At 49.4% G+C, this 23,627-nt stretch overlaps 1 protein-coding gene across 2 annotated transcripts in view; it reads right to left on the bottom strand.

The window, feature by feature from the left end:
- The window catches only part of BOK (BCL2 family apoptosis regulator BOK), a 36,388-nt gene extending 13,459 nt beyond the window's left edge, over positions 1-22,929 (bottom strand). The window contains exons 1-3 of one of the 2 annotated variants that reach the window (XM_065410890.1): positions 22,713-22,929; positions 21,404-21,788; positions 10,663-10,791 (exon numbers count right to left, since the gene is read on the bottom strand). In XM_065410890.1, the coding sequence (XP_065266962.1) occupies positions 10,663-10,791; positions 21,404-21,626 (352 nt within the window). In that variant the 5' untranslated portion in view covers positions 21,627-21,788; positions 22,713-22,929. The remainder of the gene's footprint in view (positions 1-10,662; positions 10,792-21,403; positions 21,789-22,712) is intronic. The other variant, XM_065410889.1, reaches the window with a different exon arrangement.
- Between the last annotated feature and the right edge of the window lie 698 nt (positions 22,930-23,627).

Here is a 23,627-nt window from a genome sequence, read left to right as displayed (position 1 = left end):
GGAACAAATGACTTTAATGGTGCGTTTTGTAACAACAACAGAACCTAGTGAAAATGTCCCTGCAATGGTGACTGTCAGCATTTTCTAGAATTTATTGACATTGATAATACTACAGGAGCTGGTACGACAAATGTGCTTCTTAAAAAGCTGGAAGATACGGGAATTGCGATAGCTGACATGAGAGGTCAGGGCTACGATAATGGTGCCAACATGAGAGGAAAGAACAGAGGAGTGCAGACACGGATCTGAGAGTTAAACCCTCGAGCTTTTTTTGTCCTATGCAGTTCTCATTCATTGAACTTGGTGGTCAGTGATGCAGCATCAGCTTCTAGAGAGGCTGCTGAATTTTTTAATGTAATTCAAAGCATCTATGTATTTTTCTCTGCATCAGCTCATTGATGGCAAATTTTGAAGCAACATCTGGGAACATCCTCTCTGACACTGAAACCACTGAGTACCACACGATGGGAAAGTCGAGTCGAGGCGATAAAGCCTATCAAACACCAAGTTGGGAAGATAGATGATGCCATAGTTGCCATTATGGAGGATAATGCTAGGACAGGAACTGTTTGTGGGAGAACAGTGGCAGAGGGAAATAGAATCACCAGAAACATACATAACTTCAAATTTATGTGTGGCTTAGTGTTGTGGCATGACATACTGTTTGAAATAAATGTTGTAAGCAAGAGACTCCAAGGTGTTGACCTTGATATATCTGGAGCAATGGAACAATTGCACAAAGCAAAGTCATACCTACAGTCATGCCGGTCAGATGAGGGATTTCAAAATGTTCTGAAGAGTGCACAGAAGTTGGCAGAGGAACTTCACACTGAAGCTATTTTCCCACCCATTCAAGAATCACCAAAGAAGAAGACATTTTGATTACGAGGCACGGGATAATCCCATAAGAGACCCCAAACAACAATTCAAAGTTGAATTCTTTAACCAGGTGCTAGATTGTGCAATACAGTCAGTTGAAGAACGTTTCATACAGCTCAAGGAACACAGCAGTATATTTGGGATGTTGTATGATATTCCAAAACTCCTCACTATACCTGAAGAAGACCTACATCAGCAATGCAGGGCACTAGAGACAGTGTTGACACATGACGACATGCGCAATATTGATGCAAGTGATTTAGGTGATGAACTGAAAGCCCTTTCAAGATACATTTCAGCAGGATCAACTCCAAAGGCTGTTCTGGAATATATGTGCACAAGTAAGATGACCACCCTCTTTCCAAATCCTTTTGTTGCTCTGCACATACTTCTACTACTTCCTGTAACAGTTGCCAGTGGAGAATATAGCTTCTCCAAACTGAAGTTAATAAAAACACATCTACGCTCCACAATGACCCAGGAGAGAGAGGCTGGTCGGCCTTGCAACCATCTCAATAGAGCATGAGCTGGCCCAGACTGTAGGCCTTCAGGAAGCAGTTCAAATCTTTGCAACCAAGAAGACACGGAAAGCACCACTTTGATTATTCAAACAGATAAAAATGCCAGTGTTTACTATGCAGACAAGAAAAGTTACATTTGCTGTTCAGGTGTTTGAAAGTTAAGTGTTACTTAAAAGTTTTGAACAAGGCATTTTAAGTTGTTAGTTCTCCTTTATTGGGGTAGGTAGCAGAGCAGTACCATGAGAGGAGTAGAACAGGAAGAAGGCAGAATTGAGACCTTTCAAAGTTTTGTCCCAAGCGAGGGGGCATAGGGGCGTCATTTGAGCTCCCTGCCTCAGGTGCCAAAATGTTGTGGGCCGGCCCTGCCTACAAGTGGATTCTGCGGAGTTGCCTTTTTTTAGTGAAATACGATTAAAATAAACAGCTCTTTAAACTGCAAATGTAGATAGACGGGGTGGAATTGGTTAAAATGAGTGAAACATACTTCATCTGATAACGAGTGGCTGTTTGTTCCAGTCGTGTCTTATAGGAGGTCAAAAACCACAAAGTGCTCTTGAATAGAAGTCCTTGTGGTGATAACCTAGCTGCAATTCAGAGTCCCCTTGCATGCCTCCTTCCCCCACCAATCCTGCATCTTTGGGAGCAGAAGGAAATATCGGTATTCCAAATTAATAGCCAATTTGATTCCATTTTTGTTCTCATCAGATTAGGCCAGGAGAGCCCCTGCTGCATGGCTTTCACTTGTGTATTTCAGCATCCCTGTGGTACTCTCATCAACATTTGGCTATTGTTCTCATCTGTGTTATTTGTCACCATGACAGCCACAAGGGTGAGCCAGGAAGAGGCTACAAAGATCACAGGAAAGGAAGAGCTATAGACAGTGGGTGCACGTAGGTGTTTATAATATTGAAGGAAATGCTACTCTTTTCAATACACTCCCTAACCATCTAATGAGCCCTTCAGAATTCTTCAGTATCCTCCCCCATTCATGACATCTTGGATCAGAACCTCAGCTAGTGTATGCATAGTGTTGGCATAACTCCACTATACTAATTCCCACACTGGGATCTGGCTCCTTTTGGTTCTATGGGTAGTCAATCACAATTATAGGAACAAATTTACTGGTGCAGTTCCAAGCCTTTACTGACACCGACTCAGATTCTGCTCTCATTTACACCCAGGTACATCTGGAGTAAATCCAGTGGCTGCAAGGGGTTTACCTGGGAGTAACTGAGATGAGAATTTAGGCTACCCCCGTAGAGGATGATGCCTGTGGTTATGGTTAGTTTTATTTTAAACTGTATATCTTGTCAAGTCTTTCCCTCGACTTTAATAAGCTTCAGATCATGCTCTTAGTGCCCATAAAAAGGGGATGAATTGACAGATCTAGAGCCAAATTTCTTATTTGTCCACAGACTAAATACGGAACAAAGCAGTGGCTGTACCAGCTTCCCTCTCTATGTAACTGCTGTAGAGGTGGGGGGAGGGGTGGTATCTGTGAAAAGACAGTTTAGTCTCCAAATCTGTTCACTACTTGGGTGCTCTGCTACAATTGCCAGCAAGGTGGCCAGTCAGTACCAGCTGCAATGGGGTCTGTGACGTGGACTCTTATCCACTAGACACGGACAGAGCCCAAACCCATTTCCATAGGTTGCAGAAGGATAACGACCTGTTGACTGGTACAGAGGTTAGATCAGTGACTAATTTGAAGGTCTCTGCAGTCACACTAGCAGCCCCTTATGGGGAATAGCTGTACATGTTGCCTGAATCTTTAAGCCTGCTTTTTCCTGTTATTGAAAAGCTATCCATCAATGACGTATTTGAGGAGGAGAATTCCCCTGTTCCGGAAATGCAGAGCTATTAGACTCATAGAATCATAGAATATTAGGGTTGGAAGAGACCTCAGGAGGTCATCTAGTCCAATTCCCTGCTCAAAGCAGGACCAACACCAACTAAATCATCCCAGCCAGGGCTTTGTCAAGCCAGGCCATAAAAATCTCTAAGGATGGAGATTCCACCACCTCCCTAGGTAACCCGTTTCAGTGCTTCACCTCCCTCCTAGTGAAATAGTGTTTCCTAAAATCCAACCTAGACCTCCTCCACTGCAACTTGAGACCATTGTTTCTTGTTCTGTCATCTGCCACCACTGAGAACAGCCAGCTCCATCCTCTTTGGAACCCCCCTTCAGGTAGTTTAAGGCTGCTATCAAATCCCCCCTCATTCTTCTCTTCTGCAGACTAAATAACCCTAGTTCCCTCAGCCTCTCCTCATAAGTCATGTGCCCCAGCCCCCTAATCATTTTCGTTGCCCTCCACTGGACTCTCTCCAATTTGTCCACATCCCTTCTGTAGTGGGGGGAACAAAACTGGACGCAATACTCCAGATGTGGCCTCACCAGTGCCAAATAGAGGGGAATAATCACTTCCCTCGATCTACTGGCAATGCTCCTACTAATACAGCCCAATGTGCCGTTGGCCTTCTTGGCAACAAGGGCACACTGCTGACTCATATCCAGCTTCTCATCCACTGTAATCCCCAGGTCCTTTTCTGCAGAACTGCTGCTTAGCCAGTCAGTCCCCACTTAAAGGTGAACTCCAAAGCCATGCTGAATTCATCTTATGGCATGTCTACACAGCATAGTGTACCCAGGTTACTGACATGTTACAACCCAGCCCCTGCCATCAACACACACACAGATGTATGCTCCGCCAGCCAGGCCATGGGGGCGCTGGGCCCTGCACTCAGCCCTCCCAGAACAATGGACATCTCTAGCAACAGGTGCCACAGAACAGCCATGCCCACCGTGGCCTTTGTCCTTGTTCCTTCGTCGTCCATCTGCAGTCTGAGGCTGACACTACAGGCTTGTCATTGTGCCATCTCCCTGCCTTGCACCCCAGCCTTCTACCTGGCTCCTCTATTTAGCAGGATGCAGTGTAGGACTGCCAGATAAACAGGAAGGCTGGGGGCCTAGTCCCAGGTGAGAAAGAACTAAACCATCTGACTTTACACAGGGGTCCCGGGGACCCAGTGCCTTCCCAGCTAAGGGACATTCATCACAGAAATCTACCTTTATAAACAGGTTTTCCCTGCCCTGGGGAATTCTCGGCTACCTCTTAGTTTGCTGAAGATATCCCAGACTGCAACATGTTCTCACATCAAATACTAGATTCAGATTATTTGTTTCAAATACCAGCCTTTCATATCTGTGATGTCAGAGGGATGTGTTCCGGGACAGCACCAGCAAACCAGGAAGAGGCTGAGAATTTTTGCAGGCAGGGGGAAAAGAGTTGTTACAAAGGCAGGTGAAAGTGTATTTGTGCTGCGCACCTCCCCCATGCCTCCAACAGACAGCCTGCAAGTGTAGACTCAGCCCCTCGCTCAGTTTGCCGCTGTCATGGTGAAGGCACAGCCAGGCCACATGGCATCTGTTCAGCCATCACTATATGCAATAGCAATGCTGGCGGTACAAATAGCTACAATACCCGTGCTGTGTCCACCTTGCTGATTCCAGTTAAGAATTCCTGCCGAAAGAGGGGTGGGGACTGACAGGGTTTGGCTCCTCACCCCGACTGGCAAACCCTAGGCCATTCCAAGGACTAAGGACTAGATTGTGCCCTAGCAGCAAGGTGGGATATGGAGAAGTTCACTCTCCCAGCATGAGCTCCCAAGCAGCCCCATGCTGCAGACTTGGGCTTACAATTGCTCCAGGATTTCTAGTGTGGCAGAGGTCACAGAAGTACCTATTCCCCACCTTCACAGGATCCACTATCCAGTCCCCCTGGCATGGAACCGCCTTTGCTGGCAGTATGGAGGCATTGAGGGTAATAGATTACCAGCTCCTCCCTTCTCACTATGTTAGAGCCACTGTGACCTCATCAGGACCCATCACACGTTCCCGAGTACAAGAGCTGGGCTTGCATCTGAGCACTGGTCAGGAGCAGAGAAGGTTCCCATTCTGTCTCTGCCCCCTGCACACCCCACTGAGCCAGACACACTCTGGCCCCCATGTCCTACAGAATGTTTACGGCACCCATCCATGCTGGGGGGGGGACCATGCTGCTCATCTACAAGTGTAATCAAACAGATCGTCAGTAACCTCCAACTGTGGGAAACGCAGGCAAGTTCGATTGTATCTTCAGTGTGACTTGGAGCTGAAGTGAATGGAAAATCTGTCCAAAAAGGAAAGCACTAGAACCAAGGTGAGACTTGCACACATCTGCCCTTTGGAGTGGAACTAGAACTCCACTTCAAAAGGACACAGAAGACATGAAAAAGCTGCCTGGAATTTGTTTGTTTTCTTTTTTTAAGTAGCAGACTTGCAGCCAGCTGTGGAGCTGTAGGTATGTAAATACTGGCTAGCCAAGGGAAAAATGAACTAATGAGAAAGGGTTGCTTTTGAGAGTTCTCCCGCTGCATACCATCTTCCCTGCTGCTGGAGAGAACTCGGGAGGCCACGTGACAATGGGGGTCTGGTCAGTGTCAGAGCTCACTCTGCAGTGTTTCCTTTGCCTATTTAAATAAACCTCCCCACTTTAGCATCAAAGCAGGACTCCCAATTCAGATCTAAAAGCAACGTTATCATGAGCCACATTTCAACAGCTGGGGGAATATGTACGGACACAGCACAGTCCTCTCTGGTGATGTCTATTGCAGCTAGAGGGAGATCAGTAAATAAATACACAAGGGATTCTGGTTGGAGGCTCAGTTTCATATGGCCTAAAACAAGAGACAGCACAGAGAGAGAACCACTTCTTACTGCATTCCCACTAGAAGGTGTGCGCATTTACCCCACTGGCAGTTTGGGGGGCAACCTGAAGTCATGCAGACCCTACAGGACTAAGGGAATGGGACATATAGGCCCAAAGATTCCTGATCAAAACCCCACAGGAAACAACGTGCCACAGAACAAGAATCATAGAATATCAGGGTTGGAAGGGACCTCAGAAGGTCATCTAGTCTAACCCCCTGCTCAAAGCAGGACCGATCACCAGACAGATTTTTGCCCCAGATCTCTAAATGGCCCCCTCAAAGACTGAACTCACAACCCTGGGTTTAGCAGACCAATGCTCAAACCACTGAGCTATCCCTCCCCATAATGCCCCTTTAGAGAGTAAAAGTTCTGTGTTCTAGGGGCCAGCAGCCCTGCCTACCCCACCAGTAGCGACCATCAGGTGTTTCAGTTAGGAGGGAAAAAAGCACGTTTTTTTTTTTTTCCATTTTTCCTTTCAGTTTCCCATGGAAAAAACCTTCCTTTTGGGATTTATTTTGCTGAAAAATGTTGAAGGTAAACTAAAGCTAACCCAGGCCCTGATGCAAAGCTCCCTGAAATTAAGGGAAAGTCTCCTACTGACTCCAAACGGGCTTTGGGTCAAGCCCCAAATTCAGAGCTGAAGCTGTTGCAGAGCTGGACTGGGGCCACTGTAGCACCAGAGTGTGTTTGTGGGGGAGCATTAGCCCTGGGCCATAGTTTATACTGCTGTATCTGTGGATCTGGGTTACTTTAGCTAATTACCCACCCAAGGTGAGGGCTCACACCTACTTTAATCTGTGAGAGTTCAGCCCCCCAAATCAACTACAGTCGAGAGGTTACCAATAGAAGGGAGCCCCCCGGTGCACAACAGAGACTTACACGGTGCTTTTTCTGTACTAATAACTTTTATTAACCAACCAATGACAATACACACCCTGCAATCTGGTAAAGAAGAGAAACAACAATACACAACATCTGGCATTTGCATTACTCACACTGGTCCTTGCGGAGAAACCCAAAAAGTGTCAGTCACCATCCTCACCATGCGCCCCACTACTAAGAGCAGCATGCTGGTTTCCTCCCCCCAAGGCATGCAGGCCAGGACACAGCTTAAATAATGTGTTATGCTGACACCTACCAGGGTTCAGACATATTTATGAAAGTTTTAACCCTTTTCCCTTATTTGAACTTCCACACTCTGCTGCTTTTGGGATGCCCGATTCTTCATGGTTAGTTTCTCTTATACTCATTAACATATATATTACCTTATCACCATAGTAACAGGAGGTTACCTTAAGGAAGTCTCTCACATTTCACCCCGGCTGCCAGTGGTCATCTTGTGGTATCTACTGATCTCCTGTAGACATTATTGTCCAAACTCAGCAGTTCTTTCAAAAACCTCAACACATCACAAATACAGAAACAAGCTCAGCAAGTTCTCTGTATAAGCTCGAAAGTTTGTCTCGCTCACCAATATAAGTTGGTCCAAGAAAAAAAGGTATTACCTCACCTGCCTTGTCTCTCTAATATTGACTATAGGGATTTTATTTATAATATACAAGCTTTGTTTTAGGGGCGGGGGGGGGGGGGTTCGGTGCTGTACTAGGGGTTGAGGAAGGAGTAAGAATGGAGTAAGAAAGGAGAAGGGGTAAAGGGAGAAAAAAACTGCCCAGCAGGAAGGTACAGAGAGTGGGCAGCTGAGCGGGTCTGTAGTCCCAGACCTGGACTGTTTTCTTAATAAGCTGAACGCTAAGTAGCAGAGTTTATATCTCAGTCTGTTTCCAGCACTGAGCCATCAGTGATTGGCTCTGACAACTCAGACAATATTTGAGATCTGTCGTCTTTTGCGAATCAAGGCTTCTTTCCTCTGCATTCCAAAAAATGGAATGTCCGGCAGCCACAGACTTAACGTTTAATTTTGCTGGATTCAGCAAGTCTTGCAACTGTAATTTGAATCCAGGAATGTTAGAACTAGCAGAATCTGCTCCTTTCCCCCAGCCAGAAATCTGTGTGAGTAGCAGAGAGGAGCACATAACTCACTCAACAAATATGGCTTCTTTTTCTGCTCATAGGCTGTCCTCTCTGCAGCACTTGAGGCAGGGGCAGGGTAGAACCCTGGAGCACCTTCCTGAGTTCTGCCAGTGGCACTGGAAGCAGCCAGGGTAAAGGCGAGCCCAATGGTGGGCAGCTCCCCTGTGCAGCTGGTGTGTAATCATAGGGGGTGCCTGCTAGCGCGGTGTGGCTGCACAAGCACACAGCTTAGGGAAACCCTGGTGATGCGCCTTGTGGCTGCTCCCCAAGTGGCTGGGCCTAGTTTGTATAGTTGGGGATTCCAGTATTGCCAGCCCCTGTTCAAAAATCATGAGTCAGCTCCCTCCCTCCCCCGAAAATCATGGAATTGTCTTTAAAAAGTCATGATAAAAACCACCAATTTGGGGGCCTTTTTATTTGTCTTCTGGGTTTTGAGCCTTTGGAGAAAAGCTGGGGCACATTTTCAAGCTTCTAGAAACTCATTTAAAAAGCCATCCAAGGTTCTCACCTAGTCACTGGACTCCAGGAGCTGGGGCTTTAAGATCACCCAGTATCATGAGATTCACAATAAGTCATAAGCATTGGCAATGCTGGGACCCACAGCAATGACTGGGGCTCTCTCCTCTGTCACAGTCACACAAATAGTTGTGTGCATGCAGTCCTAGCTACCAAAGGCACAGTCAAGTTCTCTTCTGGCTTGTTTAATTTCCTGTGGGTCAGAGCTCTGGAGCAGGGAAAATGAGACCCCCCATTCCCCTGCTGTAGTAAGTAGTGCCAAGCTAATAAAATAACCACTTCCCCTGCAAACACTTGAACGTGCACGCTCAACACTCGTTTTCTGTGAGCCTCAGTGCAAGGAACGCTCAGCTACTCAAATGAGCACAAAGAGGCATGAGCACGGCCTGGGTGAATTTATTCTGCAATCCACACCAATACTCAGACATTTTGTCATAGTTGCCCAGCTCCATTCATCTTTCCAAGCCAGCAGTGCTCCACCTCACTGTGCACAGGAAGTCTTTTCATTCCAAGCACACCGTGTAGTCTTTCAGGCTAGCACTGCAATCCACCTCATCCATTTTTTTTAATTCCCGGAGCAATGGAATAAACCTCTTGGTGAACAGTACAAGAGCTCTGCAGGTTATTTTGGATTCACCCTGATGGAATCTCTGGGAATGAGATTCCCCTTTCTTATTTATTGCTGGTATTGTTTTGTGGAAGAAATCAGTCTGTGCACTGCATCAAGGTGTGCTTCAGTTACAGAGTGCAGGTTCTCACACGGTGACTGTGGCCCCACTGGGGTCCCCACTCAGCTGTGCATGTTTGGGGGTGAAGACAGATTTCTGGAGTAGTGGAGGAAGTTTATTTGAGGGCATATTAGAAATCTGGGATCTTTATTTGTCCCCTTCCAAGGTTCCCCACAGCAGCACCAGCTCAAAGCCACTACTCAAGCATGAAGAAAGGAGCCTGGGGAGCAGAACCATCCACTCCAACTCACACCTAGGTGCCCCCCGCGCAAGTGTTTCACACAGCTCTGCTGATGGTTAGTTGCATGCCAGCCCTGCTTTGTTTCAGCCTCCCCTGTTTTCATACACTGCTAGTATTTCCACCAGCCTCTTAGTTATTGCTAGGCTGCTCACAAAATGTGCAGGGCATTGCAGACTTCCCATGGTTATGCCAGGGCCGTCTGGAAAGAGAGTAGACAGAAGGCTTTGTCAAGTCCATCTCCACACCAGCCAGCTATCACCAAAGGGGAACTGGGGTGAAGGAGGGGGTGTTTTCAGAGGGGACTGAGGCTCCCTTGAAGGAGCACAGCACAGATTGTGCCTACATTTCCGTCAACACCACATGGGCCGGGTCACTAACTAACTCGTATTTGACTAATCAAAAGTCTCCAGACACCAACTCATTCAGGAACAAATCTAATGAAATGACGGAGCACCATAGAGTGTCTTAGGCTCCCATGTGGTGGAACAGTTCTGGCTGCTCCCAAGAGCAGAGGAAGCTAGATGGAAGCAGGCTCCCTTGCAAGGAGGAAGTGCTGGCTACAGCTAGGAGAAGGGAAGCCAGGAGAAGTGGAGACACCTGCAATGGGTCAGTTCTGGGTCCTAGCATGAAGAGCAAGGGCTGGAATGAGGGAGACTCCCTTGTAATGAGGCTGCTCCAGATGCCAGCAGTGGGGAGGGGAACCTGGAATCAGAGTGACTCCCTGGGGTGATGAGGCAATATGGGCTCCTCCTGGAAGGAGAGGGAGAGGCCCTCTGGAATGAGAGAGCCCTCCCAGATAATGGGGCATTTCCCAGCCAGTGGTATGCTAGGTAGAGACAGTCCAGAGGAGTTCTTTTCTAAATCACTAGTTCAGTGTGTGCTACAAAAGAGCCCAGCTCTGGCAGATTTGCAACACAGCCCCCACCCTCTGGTCTAGCCCTGCACCCAAAGCCAGCCCCATCCCTGCTCCCCCCCAGTCCAGACAGACATCTGTACCTGCCGTGAAGATCTGGGCCGCTACTGCCAAGAAGGCGTCAGTCACCACGGTCTCAGAGTGCAGTGAGATGTTCAGCTGGCGGGCGATATTCCGGTAAACATTTGGTCGGATGTATTCCAGCTCGTCCCCTGGAAACAAGGGCTTGGAGTCAGCACGTGGCCAGCACAGACACTGCGTTTCACTCGTCCCCTTGAGGGAGATGATGTCAACCAGGCCACCATGCCTCTGGAGAGGATATTCCTCCCCCTCAGCTCCCATTTTGCAGATGGGAACACTGAGTCAGGGAACAGGGGTGAAAAAGGAAATCCATCCCCACACTGGTGCTGAGGCCAGGCCAAGGACCAAGGGGCGGCTGGTTGCATGCACACACATTTCTGGGGCCGCTTGGCCATTGGCACTGGTAGCTCCTGTGAGTGTATTGCCACAGCCAGCCCCACCTCCTCCTGATCGCCACAAGCCTCCGCTGCCTCCTGCGCAGCAAAGGCTCCTGTGGGGTAGCACAATCAGAGGTGCCAGTGCTGCATGTGGCGGAAAGCCCCCCGCCCCATGCTACTGGTATTCATGGGGTAGGGGCCTACATCGGCTTCCCAGTTCCTTTGCAGAATTGCTGCCCAAGTGGTGTTTTCAAGGCCGCAGAGGGAGTCAGTGTTGGGGTGGGATTTGAACTCAGGAACTCTATCCTAATCCTCTGCTAAGCCACTGGACCCCATCCGCCTTTTCTCTTGCCTGGCAGCACAAGTGCTGACTACAGTGACTGTGGTTTCTTCTCGCGGCAGGAGAAGGATCAACAGAAGCAAAAATAACTTGATTTTTTTATACTAGAGGCGCAGGTGCCTCCCTTTATTTTAGCTCTCCTGGGGCACACCCTTTTCTACGCAATAAGAAAAGCCTTGGGAGGAAAGGGCCTTACTAGCCCTGGAAGCTGATGAAAGCTGAGAACGGGCCTGAGGCTGTGAAACATTCAAAAGGCAGAGCGAAGAGTGTCAGCTCAACTATTTTACACTAACATGGGCACAGAGGAAGATCTGGAGACCTGTGTGTTCTTCAGAGGGCTACATGGTTTGCCATCTGCATGGCTGACTCTTAAACTTCAGAACACACTCAGGCCTCCGGGTAGTTCTCCAGGATGGGAGCCCGAGGCATGTATCGGCATGAAGACCACCAAGAGAAAATGAAGTCCTGTCTCCATTACAAATGTCAATGAACTGTGTTGTAGGACCCTTGCAGAACATAAATGGTCCCCAAGCTGGTTTCTGTCATGTCCACACTGCAAGTGAAGGTCTGACTATAGCACAGGGAGGTATATCTGTGCTGCCTTTAATCTAGCTAGCCTGGGTAACAATAGCAGTGCAGATGTGGTGGCACAAGCTTCAGCATGGGCTTAACAACCAGTGTACAAGTCCACTGGGGACCATATGTACTCTGGTTGCTAGCCCATGCTGCCATGTCTTCACTGCTACTGGTACCTGTGCTAGGGCTAACTCAGGTGTGCCCACCCTTGCTACAGTCACATCTTCACTCGCAGCGTGGACATACCTTGGTAGTCTAGGTGGGAGTTACTCAACTTCCAGCACTGTGCAAAAAACTTTTGGGGTGGGTTGTGTGTGCATGGCATTGGACAAACACTTAAAACATGTTCAGGTCACATTTACACCGCAAGGCAGAACCACGTCTCAACTGTCTGGGGGACAATGGTGGTGTGACCAGATCCTCCTGCACATCTGGTTCTGTAGCATAGATGGGATCGAAAAGGCAGGATTTTCCCTGACCAAATTAAGGACTCTGGAAGCGTCATTATTAGCTACTAAACCTTACCCAATTTATACAACCTCTGACATTAGTTTTTAAATATTTAAGCAGGCAACCTTCACAGTATTCCATAAAGTGTTTTGACACTTCTGAGGTTCAATTGTTCCATGCAATCTGATTAACAAAGGAAACCCTGCAATGCATGGCTGAGGCTGATAAGAGGGAATGTTGCATACGATATGGGAGAACTGTTCCTCTGTCTCAGAGTTACACAGCCTTACCCTCTGAACATGAGGAACAAAGGGATAGCCTCACCCTGGGCTAGCTGAAATATCTGTATGATGGAGGAGGGGAATAGGATAAGCACTTGGCAGAGCACTATTATTCCTCACTATTGGTTTTATTACAGGAGGGCCTAAAGGTAGTGCCCATGGTGCTAGGTGCTGTACATGCACATAGCAAGAGTCCCAGTCCTGAGGAGCTAAATAAATAGACAAGGAAAACAAAGGTACAGAGAGGGGAACGATTCCCCCAAGGTCACACATCAAGTCAGGGGCAGAGCTGGGGACATTACCCTGGTCGTCTTATTCCCAAGCCTGCTCCTACCCACGAGGTCACGCTGCTTCTGAGAGCAAGGGAGCCTTCTCTCTCCATGCTCAGCTGGAGTGTTGTGATCTCAGCGACCAGCTTGTCAGCATTTCTCCCCCCACAGTTGTGAAAGAGCATGGAGAGCAGCGATGGCAGCTTCGTCACATAGACCTAGAGGGGCCCCTTCTGAGGCCTTGGCTCTATTAAGTGTGGGACCAGTTCAACGAAAGCTATTTTAAACTAGTGCCAGGCAGTATGGACACTCATCATCTGATTTAAATGTGGTTTATATCACTTACTGAAGTAAGCAAAACCAATATAAACCAGGTTTAAATCAGATGATGAGTGTCCACACTGTTTTAACCAAATCACTACTTGCACCTGTTTAACTAAACTGCCGTAACTTTGAATGACCTTGGCAGGCCTAAGCTTTGTCTATATTTAGTCTCCGCTGCCATTCTTATTGAATAAATATAGATCCTACCCCTGTACTAGATTTCCTAGGACCAGTGCCCAGTGTAATGGAACTAGACCAAGAATGCCATGAAGTTCCCCTAGGTCACTGAACTGCTACCAGATGGATTGTGGCTTCCAACCTCTCCTGCTTTGCGCCTATTCTCTGAGATTCTTAAAGTGCTTTATGGCATGGCCTAGATAAGCCTTACTACAGTCCTACAAGGTAGGTATTATAGCCTTTTCACAGCTGGGTAAACCGAGGCAGGGAGGATAAGTGACTGACAGAGTCACAGAGGAAGCCATTGGCAAAGCTGGGTAAAGGACACAGAAGTCCCATCTCACTTCCCTCTACTCTAACTTCTGAGTGGGGATGGATTTGAATTGGTAACTAAGAGATGAAAGATTCCATATCTCCCATTACCAATTGCTGGGCTATCCTATCCCCCTTCAGCACAGATTTGCCAATGTTAGTAAGCAGGAGAAGTTGTTCCCCATAAAGTAAGGTTTCCTTAAAATGGCTGTTTTCAAAGAAACACTGCCAAGGTCAATATTTCACCCTTCTTGACATGTCTCCTCCACTCCTAGGTAAAGGTGGCAACTACTCCTTAGCTAGTTAAGTGTAACAAGAACTCAGTGAAAACACATTGTCTCCTGTCATAGCGTGAGACACCGAAAGCTGCATATCTTGGTGCCTGAGATTTTTATTTAGTGGGGATTGTCTTGAACACCCCCCCACGCCCCAGGATGAGAGCACTTCCATGTCATAGGATACACTGAGGAAACCTAACTTAGATTTGTCTCAGCCGCATGAACGTCAAATCAGGAATAATTATTGGCATCACTGGGCTTACTCCCAACACACATGGGCCTAACAGAGATTAGAATCTAGCCTTTATCCTTTTAAGATAAAAAAGTTTCCTGAATACAGGAGCATATTTCACCCGAATTGCAAAGCCCATGCTAGCGTTAGGCCAGGTCAACACAGCTAAATTTTGTCAGCATAGCTACATCAGTTGGGGTGTGGAAAAAAAAAATAAAAAAACCCTAGCTGACGTATCTATGGTGACAAAACCCCCCGTGTAGATGCAGCTGTGCGGAGAGAAGAGTGCTTCTTTCATCTTAGCTGATGTTGTTGGGGGAGGTGGTGTTATGTTGGCAGAGCTCCTTCTGGTGGCATAGGCCTGTACCGGCTTAGCTATGCCAACATAGGCTCTGTAGTGTAGACTTGGCCATAGAGAATGAGCATACACCACTAATGTCACATGCCAGCAGGATGAAGGGGTGTCCAAACATTTCCCAGGTGCATGGAGCCCATGGGAGGTGTCAAGCCAACTTCAGCAACCCTTTCCCTGGCAATGCAGTCAACAGCTGCCCCAAGGACACATAACCCCATTGTGGAGCAGAGGAGAGACTATGGCTGTGTTATCTGCCCACCCTGTACTTAAGAGTGCTAATAGTGGGGGCGGGGGACGTATCTGCCTCCGCCTGCCCTCATCCAAAATACAGATCCCAGGACCCACAAAGCACCCTCTCTAGGGCCTAGTGAAGGACTGTGTGCTGTGGAGAGGCTGACCCCAATCTGCCACGAGGTAAAGTCAGATCCACATATGGAAGGACCCTCTGTCTGTGGATCTAGGAGTCTGACTGGGCTCTGAGTTACAAAACTGGTGCTGGGAATTGAGGACCTAAAATTCCTCTTCTCTTGCTGAAGAACTACATCCCCCCCTCATCCCAGGCTGGAGGCAATTCCCAACAAATAAGGGCTTGTCTATGTGGGGAAACTGCCCAGAATAGCTTATCCAGAATAGCTTCCGGTGTAGACACTCTTATTCTGGAATAAAAGTTACTTTATTTTGGAACAAGTGGGAAGCACACTCATTCCAGAATTCTGTATTCTGGAATAGACTATCCACTTGAGCAGCTGTTCTGGTCAATTGCCCCTGGGTCTGAAGTAAACATGATCCAGCAGCCTTGAGAAGAAAACTGTGAGAAAGTAGATGGGCACATCTACACAGCACTGAATGCTGAGGGAAGCCACAACAGATGGCAGCAGGGGAACCAGTAGGATAGAGAACTCTAAGGGCCTGTGCTGGTCCCCAAAATCTTCCCTTTGCCAAGGAAGAACAGACACAACAACTAATGGTTGGCCAGCAGAACATAGGGGATTTACAGTGCATGGCTAGCTCAAAGCACTGCACTGATTCCAGTTAAGCTCAGGAAGGCCAGTTTCTCAGCTGGTGTCAACTGATGCAATGCCATTGACATCAATGGCACCAGGGTGGTTTACAGCAGCTGGGGACCTTGCCCCCAAGGGCAGCAGAGGCTTCACTGACCGTACTCCAGCGTGAGCACTGCTGGTCTTCCCTTCATCTGTTCACACCAGGAGCCAGGCGGACATGCAGCTGGCTGGTGGCGAGGCTGATACAGCGATGGTGGTTGTTCCAGACATAGGTGGATGGTTGGTTTGTAGGAGTTTTTTTATAATAAAGCTGAACACTTATTTTTAAGGTTTGTCACCAGTTAGTCCTATTAGCAGCCACAGTGTCTCATTGCTCAGTGCCACTATTCCTCAGCTGTGAGCTCTGTAATAAGAGCATCCGTACAGAATTCCCTTTACCCACTGTGTGTCCAGGCCTACTTGCTGGCTCATCATGCTCACTTGCCGGCTCACCTTACCATCCATATGCATAAGCACAAGCACTAGGAATGCTCTGTTCCTTCACATATACAGAGTGTTCCCAGCAACTGTCACTGGGCGAGAACTGGTTTAGCTGGCTGTACCAGTTGATGCAGAAGTTTGGGGCTCAGGTTCCTGGCATGTGCCTGGGAAACAACAGTGGTTTAACACCTTTTGCTGCAGTTGGCTATTTACAACAGGAAAAGGGAAGGAAGAGCTAAAGGCCATGTGGGCAGCAATGTTTCTGAACAAGTGATCAGGAAATGACTGTATAGCTCAATATGAAGAATGATTTTCCCCTTGTGTCCCTTATATGTGGTTCCATTCCAATCAGGTTTGCTTAGAGAAGCCAAGTTCTTAGGACTATCAGCCAAATCCTTCCATCTGAACATAAGCACAGTAACAGAGTCAGGATAGTCGTCAAGGAGACGCCTTCAAATTCACTCTGCCATCTGCTCACCCTCCAAAACACTTCTGCCACCTACATTTGACCCCACCTGAGCAGATGGAGAAAGAGAGAAGACCAAAAAGGTGAAAGGGAATGGAAGGAAAAGGAAAGAAAAGACAGATGGCAAAAGAGAGGAAAAACCAAAACAGGAGAGAAGAATATGTCTGGGGAAGAGAGGAACTTAGAGGAAAATAAATAAATGAAACAATAGAAAAGGATGAAAAATTCATCTGAGGGGAAAATCTCAGCCTGTAAAACAAAGACCAAAGAAAAGTCACCAAGATATAGAAAGGGAAGGGAAAAGAGGGAGAGATACTGGACTAAATTCCCAGTACATGTATGTCAGCGAAGCACACTGCAAGCAGACTGACAGTGAAGTCTATGGAAGTAGACCAGCAGAGGGTCAGGTCCACAGGATTTATTTTATAGGAAGTTTGCTTCAGGCAGCATTTTGAATCCCTGGTTTATTGGTAATGTTCTGGCCAAAAGTGATCTGAAGATCATTTGGACAAGGAGGGCGACTAGGTACTAAAATACTCTCCACAACCACAGTGACAGGAGGAGACTAGGAGAGAACTGGCTGACTTTAAGACAAAGGCTAAATCTTAATAGGATGGGCAAAAAGTCATGCAGCATGGCCAGCTGTCGGTACCCCAGTATGCCTGTGAGGTGCATCTAGTACAAACTGATATAGGGCAGGATGCCACTGGTTGGCCCAATGAACCATGCTCCCCTTCTTATCACTCCTCTCCACAGGAGAACATGCTGGCAATTACGCCATGTCTACATTTACCAGAGGCCAACGCTCCTGTGATCAATGCAGCGGGGGTCGATTAAGCGGGTCGGGTGAAGACCCGCTAAATCGACGGCAGAGCGCTCTCCAGTCGACTCCGGTATTCCACTGGATTGAGAAAAGTAAAGGAAGTAGGGTTGCCAAAGTTCTGCTCGCACTAAACTGAACACCGTTGCCCCGCCCCTGTCCCACCCCTCCTCCGAGGCCCCCACTGCCCTGCCCCTCCTCTGAGGCCCCGCCCCCACTCACTCCATCCCTCCTCCCTTTGTCGCTCGCTCTCTCCACCCTCACTCACTCGCTCATTTTCACCGGGCTGGAGCAGGGGGTTGGGATGCGGGAGGGTGTGAGGGCTGCGGCTAGGGGTGCCGGCTCCAGGGTGGGGCTGGGGATGAGAGGTTTGGGGTGCAGGAGGGGGATCCAGGCTGGGGCAGGGGGTTGGGGTGTGGGAGGGGGCTCCGTCTCCAGCTAAGGGTATGGGCTATGGGATGGGGCTGGGGATGAGGGGTTTGGGGTGCAAGAGGGTGCTCTGAGCTGGGATCGAGGGGTTAGGAGAGCGGGAAGAGGATCAGGGCTGGCACAGGGGGTTGGGGCATGGAAGGGGGTCAGGAGTGCAGGCTCCGGGTGGCACTTACCTCAGACAGCTCCCGGAAGCAGCGGCATGTCCCCTCTCCGGCTCCTAGGCGGAGGCGCGGCCAAGTGGCTCTGCGCGCTGCCCTGTCCGCAGGTGCCGCCCCCGCAGCTCCCATTGGCCACAGTTCCCGGCCAATGGGAGCTGCAGAGCTGGTGCTTGGGGCGGGAACAGTGTGTGGAGCCCCCTGGCTGCCGACCAGACTTTTAACAGCCCAGCCAGTGGTGCTGACCGGAGCCACCTGGGTCCCTTTTCGACTGGGCATTCCACTCGAAAACTGGACACCTGGCAACCCTAAAGGGAAGTCGACGGGACAGCGTCTCCCATCGACGCAGCGCAGTGTAGATAGGGTTGCCAGCTATGTTCCCTGTAAGCTGCATGGTCACGTGGCCAAGCAGCAGCCTATTAAGCGCAGCGCAGGCACTCAGGGAACCCGCCCAGCCAGAACCTGCTGCAGCTGGGGGAGGGGCGCCCCTCCCCCGGCCCCAACCTAGCCCAGCCCCCAACCTGCTGTGGCCGGGGGTGGGTGCCCCTCCCCCGACCCGGACCCAGCCCTGCCGCAGCCAGGCGCCCTTCCCCTGCCTCCACCTCAGCTCTGGACCTGCCGCGGCTGGGGGAGAGGCACCTATCCTGTGGCCCCAGCCCTGGAGCTGCTGCAGGGAGAGAGAGCTGGGGGGGGAGGAGGGGGAAGTCCTCTCTCCCCACCGTAGCCCTGGGGCATCCTGCACCCCAATCCCTTCATCCCCGGCCCCACCCAAGAGCCTGCACTCCCAACCAGAGCCCTCACCTCCCTGCACCCCAACCCTCTGCCCCAGCCCTGAGCCCCCTCCCACACTCAGAACCCCTCAGCCCCACCCCCCATCACATTAATTTTGTTATGTGCACCAATATGGAGGTGATGTGTTACCACCATATTGGTGCACATAACAAAATTCATTCTGCACATGTATGGGAAAAAGTAGAGGGAACGCTGGTTGCCAGGCATCTGGTCGAAAAGGGACCCTGGTGGCTCCTGTCAGTACTGCTGACTGGGCCATTAAAAGTCCAGATGGCGGCACAGTCAGGCTAAGGCAGGCTCCCTGCCTGCCCTGGCTCTGCACAGCTCCCCAGAAGCAGCCGGCATGTCCCTGTGGCCCCTAGGCACAGGAGTGATCAGGGAAGTTCCATGCACTGCCCCCACCCCCAGCACCGGCTCCGCAGCTCCCATTGGCAGGGAACCATGACCAACAGGAGCTGTGGGGGCAGCGCGCAGAGCCGCCTGGCCATGCCTCCGGCCAAGGGGCAGGACATGGCAGCCGCTTCCAGGAGTGGCACGGAGCCAGGGCAGGCAGGGAGTCCTGACCAGGAGCTGCCTGAGGTAAGCACCACCCGGCCAGAGCCCACACCCTGAACACCCTGCCTGAGGTCAGAACCCCCTCCCATACCCTAACACCCTCCCAGAGCCCGCACCCCCTTCTGTACCCCAACACCCTACCACAGCCCTGAGCCCCCTCCTGCACCTCTTCTGACACTCCAACTCCTGCCTCAGCCCTGAGCCCCCTCCCGCACTCCAAACCCCTTGGCCCCAGGCCGGAGCCCTCTCCTGCACCCGAAACTGCTCATCCCTAGCCCCACCCCAGAGCCCACACCCCCGTCCGAAGCCTGCAGCCCCTCCCGCACCTCAACACCCTGCCCCAGCCCTGAGCCCGCTCTCGCATTCCAAACACCTTGGTTCCAGCTTGGAGCCCCCTCTTGCACCCCAAGCCTCTCATCCCCAGCCCCACCCCAGAGTCTGCACCCCCAGCTGGAGCCCTCCCACACCCCTGCCCCAGCCCAGTGGAAGTGAGTGAGGGTGGGGGAGAGCGAGCGACAGAGGGAGGGGGGCTGGAGTGAGTGGAGGGCAGGGCCTTAGAGAAGGGGCAGGGCAGGGGAGAGGCCTTGGGGAAGGGGTGGGACGGGGCAAGAGTGTTCGGGTTTGTGCAATTAGAAAGTTGGCAATCCTAGGTGTAGACACCGCGGTAAGTCGACGTAAGTTACGTCGACTCCAGTTACATTATCCATGTAGCTGGAGTAGTGTAACTTAGGTGGACTTACCTGCCTAGTGTAGACAAGGCCTTAGTGGTGCCATCTAGCATATGCACTTGATGCCAGCACCGCACACCTTAGCCCCTATGGCCACCCCCCACCCCCCCCACGTGTTCCTACAATCCAACATCCAGATCTTGGTAACCAGGGCTGGCTCCAGGCACCAGCTTAACAAGCAGGTGCTTGGGGCGGCCAAGGGAGAGGGGCAGCACCTGCGGCAATTCGGGGGCGGCAGGTCCCTCACTCCCTCTAGGAGCGAAGGACCTGCCGCCAAACTGCCACCGCCGATCGCGGCTTTTTTTTTTTTTTTTCCCCCAATTGCCGCCGCCGATCGCGATCACGGCTTTTTTTTTTTTTTTTTTGCTTGGGGCGGCAGAAATGCTGGAGCCGGCCCTGTTGGTAACTATACATAGTAATGGTGTTCAGCTGATACAGCCTTTAGTGCTTTGCTAGCTGGATGCCATCTAACCATCCCCACCACATATTTGCCCCTTGCATCTTTTTTCTTCCTGCACAACTCCACAGGCAAAGCCAGGTTGTGCAAAGCTCCCTGGACTAGTGATTTGGCCACACCCCTCCAAGCATGGATGGCCCCAATGCCAGAAGTAATAGAGAAGATTCCTGTCCAACTGAGCGAATCAGAGAGAGACAGTCTAAGGCAGATGGCAGTGGATTAACTGTCACACTTTGTTATTGAAATGCAGCCATTACAAGGTTCTCTAATGCACACAGTCCAAGTGGAAGACCCCCAATGAAGCATCCCTACAACTCAGTCACCCCCTTCCTAGGTGAGCAATTGAAACAGAAGTTTACTGCTAGCAGAATTATACAGATAAGACTGTCACTGCAGTCCAGCATTGGGCTGTCATGGAGGCCAATTCACCCTGCTGAATGCAGAAGAGATTGTGAGCTCTGTTGGGGTGCTAGTCTGGGGAAGCCATGGATTGAATGAACACAGAGACAAAGGGCTTGATACTGCCCCCACTGAAGTCAAAGGCAAAACTCTTATCAAGTTTTAATTGGTGCAGGATCAAGCTTATATTTCCCCAGGGACCTACAGGAAACAGTCTCTCCAGAATCACTGGGATGAGCAAGGAGCTGCTCCTTGCTCCAGGTGGGAGATAGGGGCAGAATGAGGAGGTGTAATGGGAACCAGTCTGGATTCTCCAAGTGCAGAGAATAACACCTCATTCTTTAAGCAAATAAGGTCTTGGCTGTGTGGGACCCCCTCTTGGCACTCAGCAGTCCCTGCCTTTCACCCGTTCTTGGTCTAGTCAGAAGTGCCCCGAAGGGACCCCCTCAGGACCCCTGGCCGCAGCCACAGCATGGATGCTTACCTAGTCGCAGAAGCACGCTGGACACCTCAGCCAGTCTGCCGCCAGGCATGGGTGCACTGTGCTCTGGTTTGCTCCAGCCAATGCCAGCCCAAAGCAGCCGGGAATGTATGTAGTCTCTGCAGAGCACCTTAGCCTGGGACACCAGCTCCTTGTCGGTGGGAGACCGATCAAAAACCTCCATCACCTCCGCAGCAAAGACTGAGGAACGGCGTAGCACCTCCATCCCTGACAGCTGAATTCACCGACTCAGGGTGTGCCTATCTGAAGTCTGCCCCGAAGCCTTTGACAGGAATCTGTAGCTATTGTTTAAGGGAAATAATACACTGGGCTCGTGATTCGTCACAGTTCCCAGCAAAGTTCTTGAATTAACCTTCATTAGCTTTACCTGGTGGATAAGAGCATATGGAAATCCATCAGCTCACCCGGAAAGAAAAAGGAACATAGGGCCAGATCCCCTAGCAATCTAAATCATAGTGCCATGGAAGTCATTGCTGCGACACTAATCTACACTAGCTGAAGATCACATCCATTGAATCTTACAGCGAATAGGCCAAATCTTGCAGTCCTTAGGTGCCCACTGAGGGCAGTGTGGGAGTTTTGCCTGAGTATGGACTGCAAGATTTGCGCTAATAAGATATTTTCTCTTTTCCCCCTTTTAATTTCAGAACTGCTGAATCTTAATTTCAAAGAGACTAAATAGTTAGAATCTGGAAACAATTTTCAGAATGTGTAGACAAGACCAGCTTGCTTCAATTAAATAATCTAGGAAATCAAACCAGAGTCCCACATTCCAGCTACAGTACCTCAAGCAGAGGCAGACACACAAGAATTCCAGATCATCAGAATGTGGATGTTGAAGGAAGGAGGTCACCTATACACCATAAATACTGTGCTACAATAGTGTTTCAATTTTCAAATCTCCCACTAGCCCTTATCCTCAGAGACAAAAGTTTCTTGTTTAGTGCAATCCTAAATTAGTTTTTGTTCCTGTGACTTGTTTAAGAGATACACTCTACCAGCTTTTTCTCCCAAGCCTTTCAACTGCAATTGTCTCAGCAAAGTGGAAAAGCAGAAGTGCCAGTACCTACAGTAAGGGACCTAAAATCCATTTAGAAGGACCTGAATGAAAGCTTTGGGTCTGACTTCAATGGAGCTGCAGGTGAGCAACACCCCTAAAAAAAAAAATCAGACCAAAGTTTTAGTCAGGTGGGTTTGAGACCCTCATTTTAGGAACCCATATTTGAAAGTTTTTACCATAAAGAAAACAACACCAAATTCTTAAAAACTTCCAAGCAAAGGACATATTTACCTCTCATGTTGCATTTCCTTCCTTTCAATGATCTTTTGTCGGTTTCAGCTGCTTCTCATATTTCTTTGGAAGAACTGGTTCTTTTTAAAGATTATAATGATTCTCTGCTCCTATCCTCTGCTGGAGCTAGAGCGCAACTGCTTGCTCGGTTCTTTATTCTCTCCCCATCTCTGGCAGCCTCCACATCCCGTCTGCACTCCAGTATGATCCTACCACTTGTTCTGCTGTTTTTGAGAGCTTGGGGCAGCCAGAGAAAGGAAAGCCTTTTGCTTTAGCCTTGTAAGGAAGATGAAATAACCAGGGGCGGGGTTATGCAAGCCAGCTAGCAACAATCTCCCCTCCCTTTTCTTCCTCAGTTAAGGAGGCTCTAAGCAGTTGTACTGCTAGGTTAAGAGGGACTTTTTTCAAGATGTTCCAGCCCAAACAGAACATTGCTTAAACAGGTGGCTGAGCTCCAGGGAGAGCATGCTCTGATGTACCGCTGAGAACACTACCAAGGAGAAGTATTATTCCCTGATAAGGGTGTATTCCTGTGACCGCTTTTGCAGAATCGGCAATAGTTATTTGCCCATAGACCCCAAAGTGCCAAATCATGGAACGGCAGCACCTGCAGTGGGTGACTGTGATGCTAGATTTTGAACAGGTTGTAAAGTTGAACTGTAAGCAACACAGGTGCTCAACAACACTGAGGTGAAACAGACCAGATCAGTTTTAATTCCCAAAAGGTTATTAGTAGAGCTGGTCAAGAAATTCAATGGGTTTCTTCCTCCCTCCCACTAAGCAAAACTGAATTTGCAGTGAGACTGGCTGGGCTCAGGGATTGTTTGAGACACAGTCTGTCCAAACCAGGTCAGAAGAGACGTATTTATCACCATCTGATGGCTGTTTGGTTGCTTTTGTGAAAGGCCTGAGGTA

The sequence above is a fragment of the Emys orbicularis genome, chromosome 9, assembly GCF_028017835.1.
Source record: "Emys orbicularis isolate rEmyOrb1 chromosome 9, rEmyOrb1.hap1, whole genome shotgun sequence".
NCBI classification, from domain to species: domain Eukaryota; kingdom Metazoa; phylum Chordata; order Testudines; family Emydidae; genus Emys; species Emys orbicularis.
Note: the sequence above shows the minus strand (reverse complement) of the source record. Positions and strands in the feature narration are given on the sequence as shown.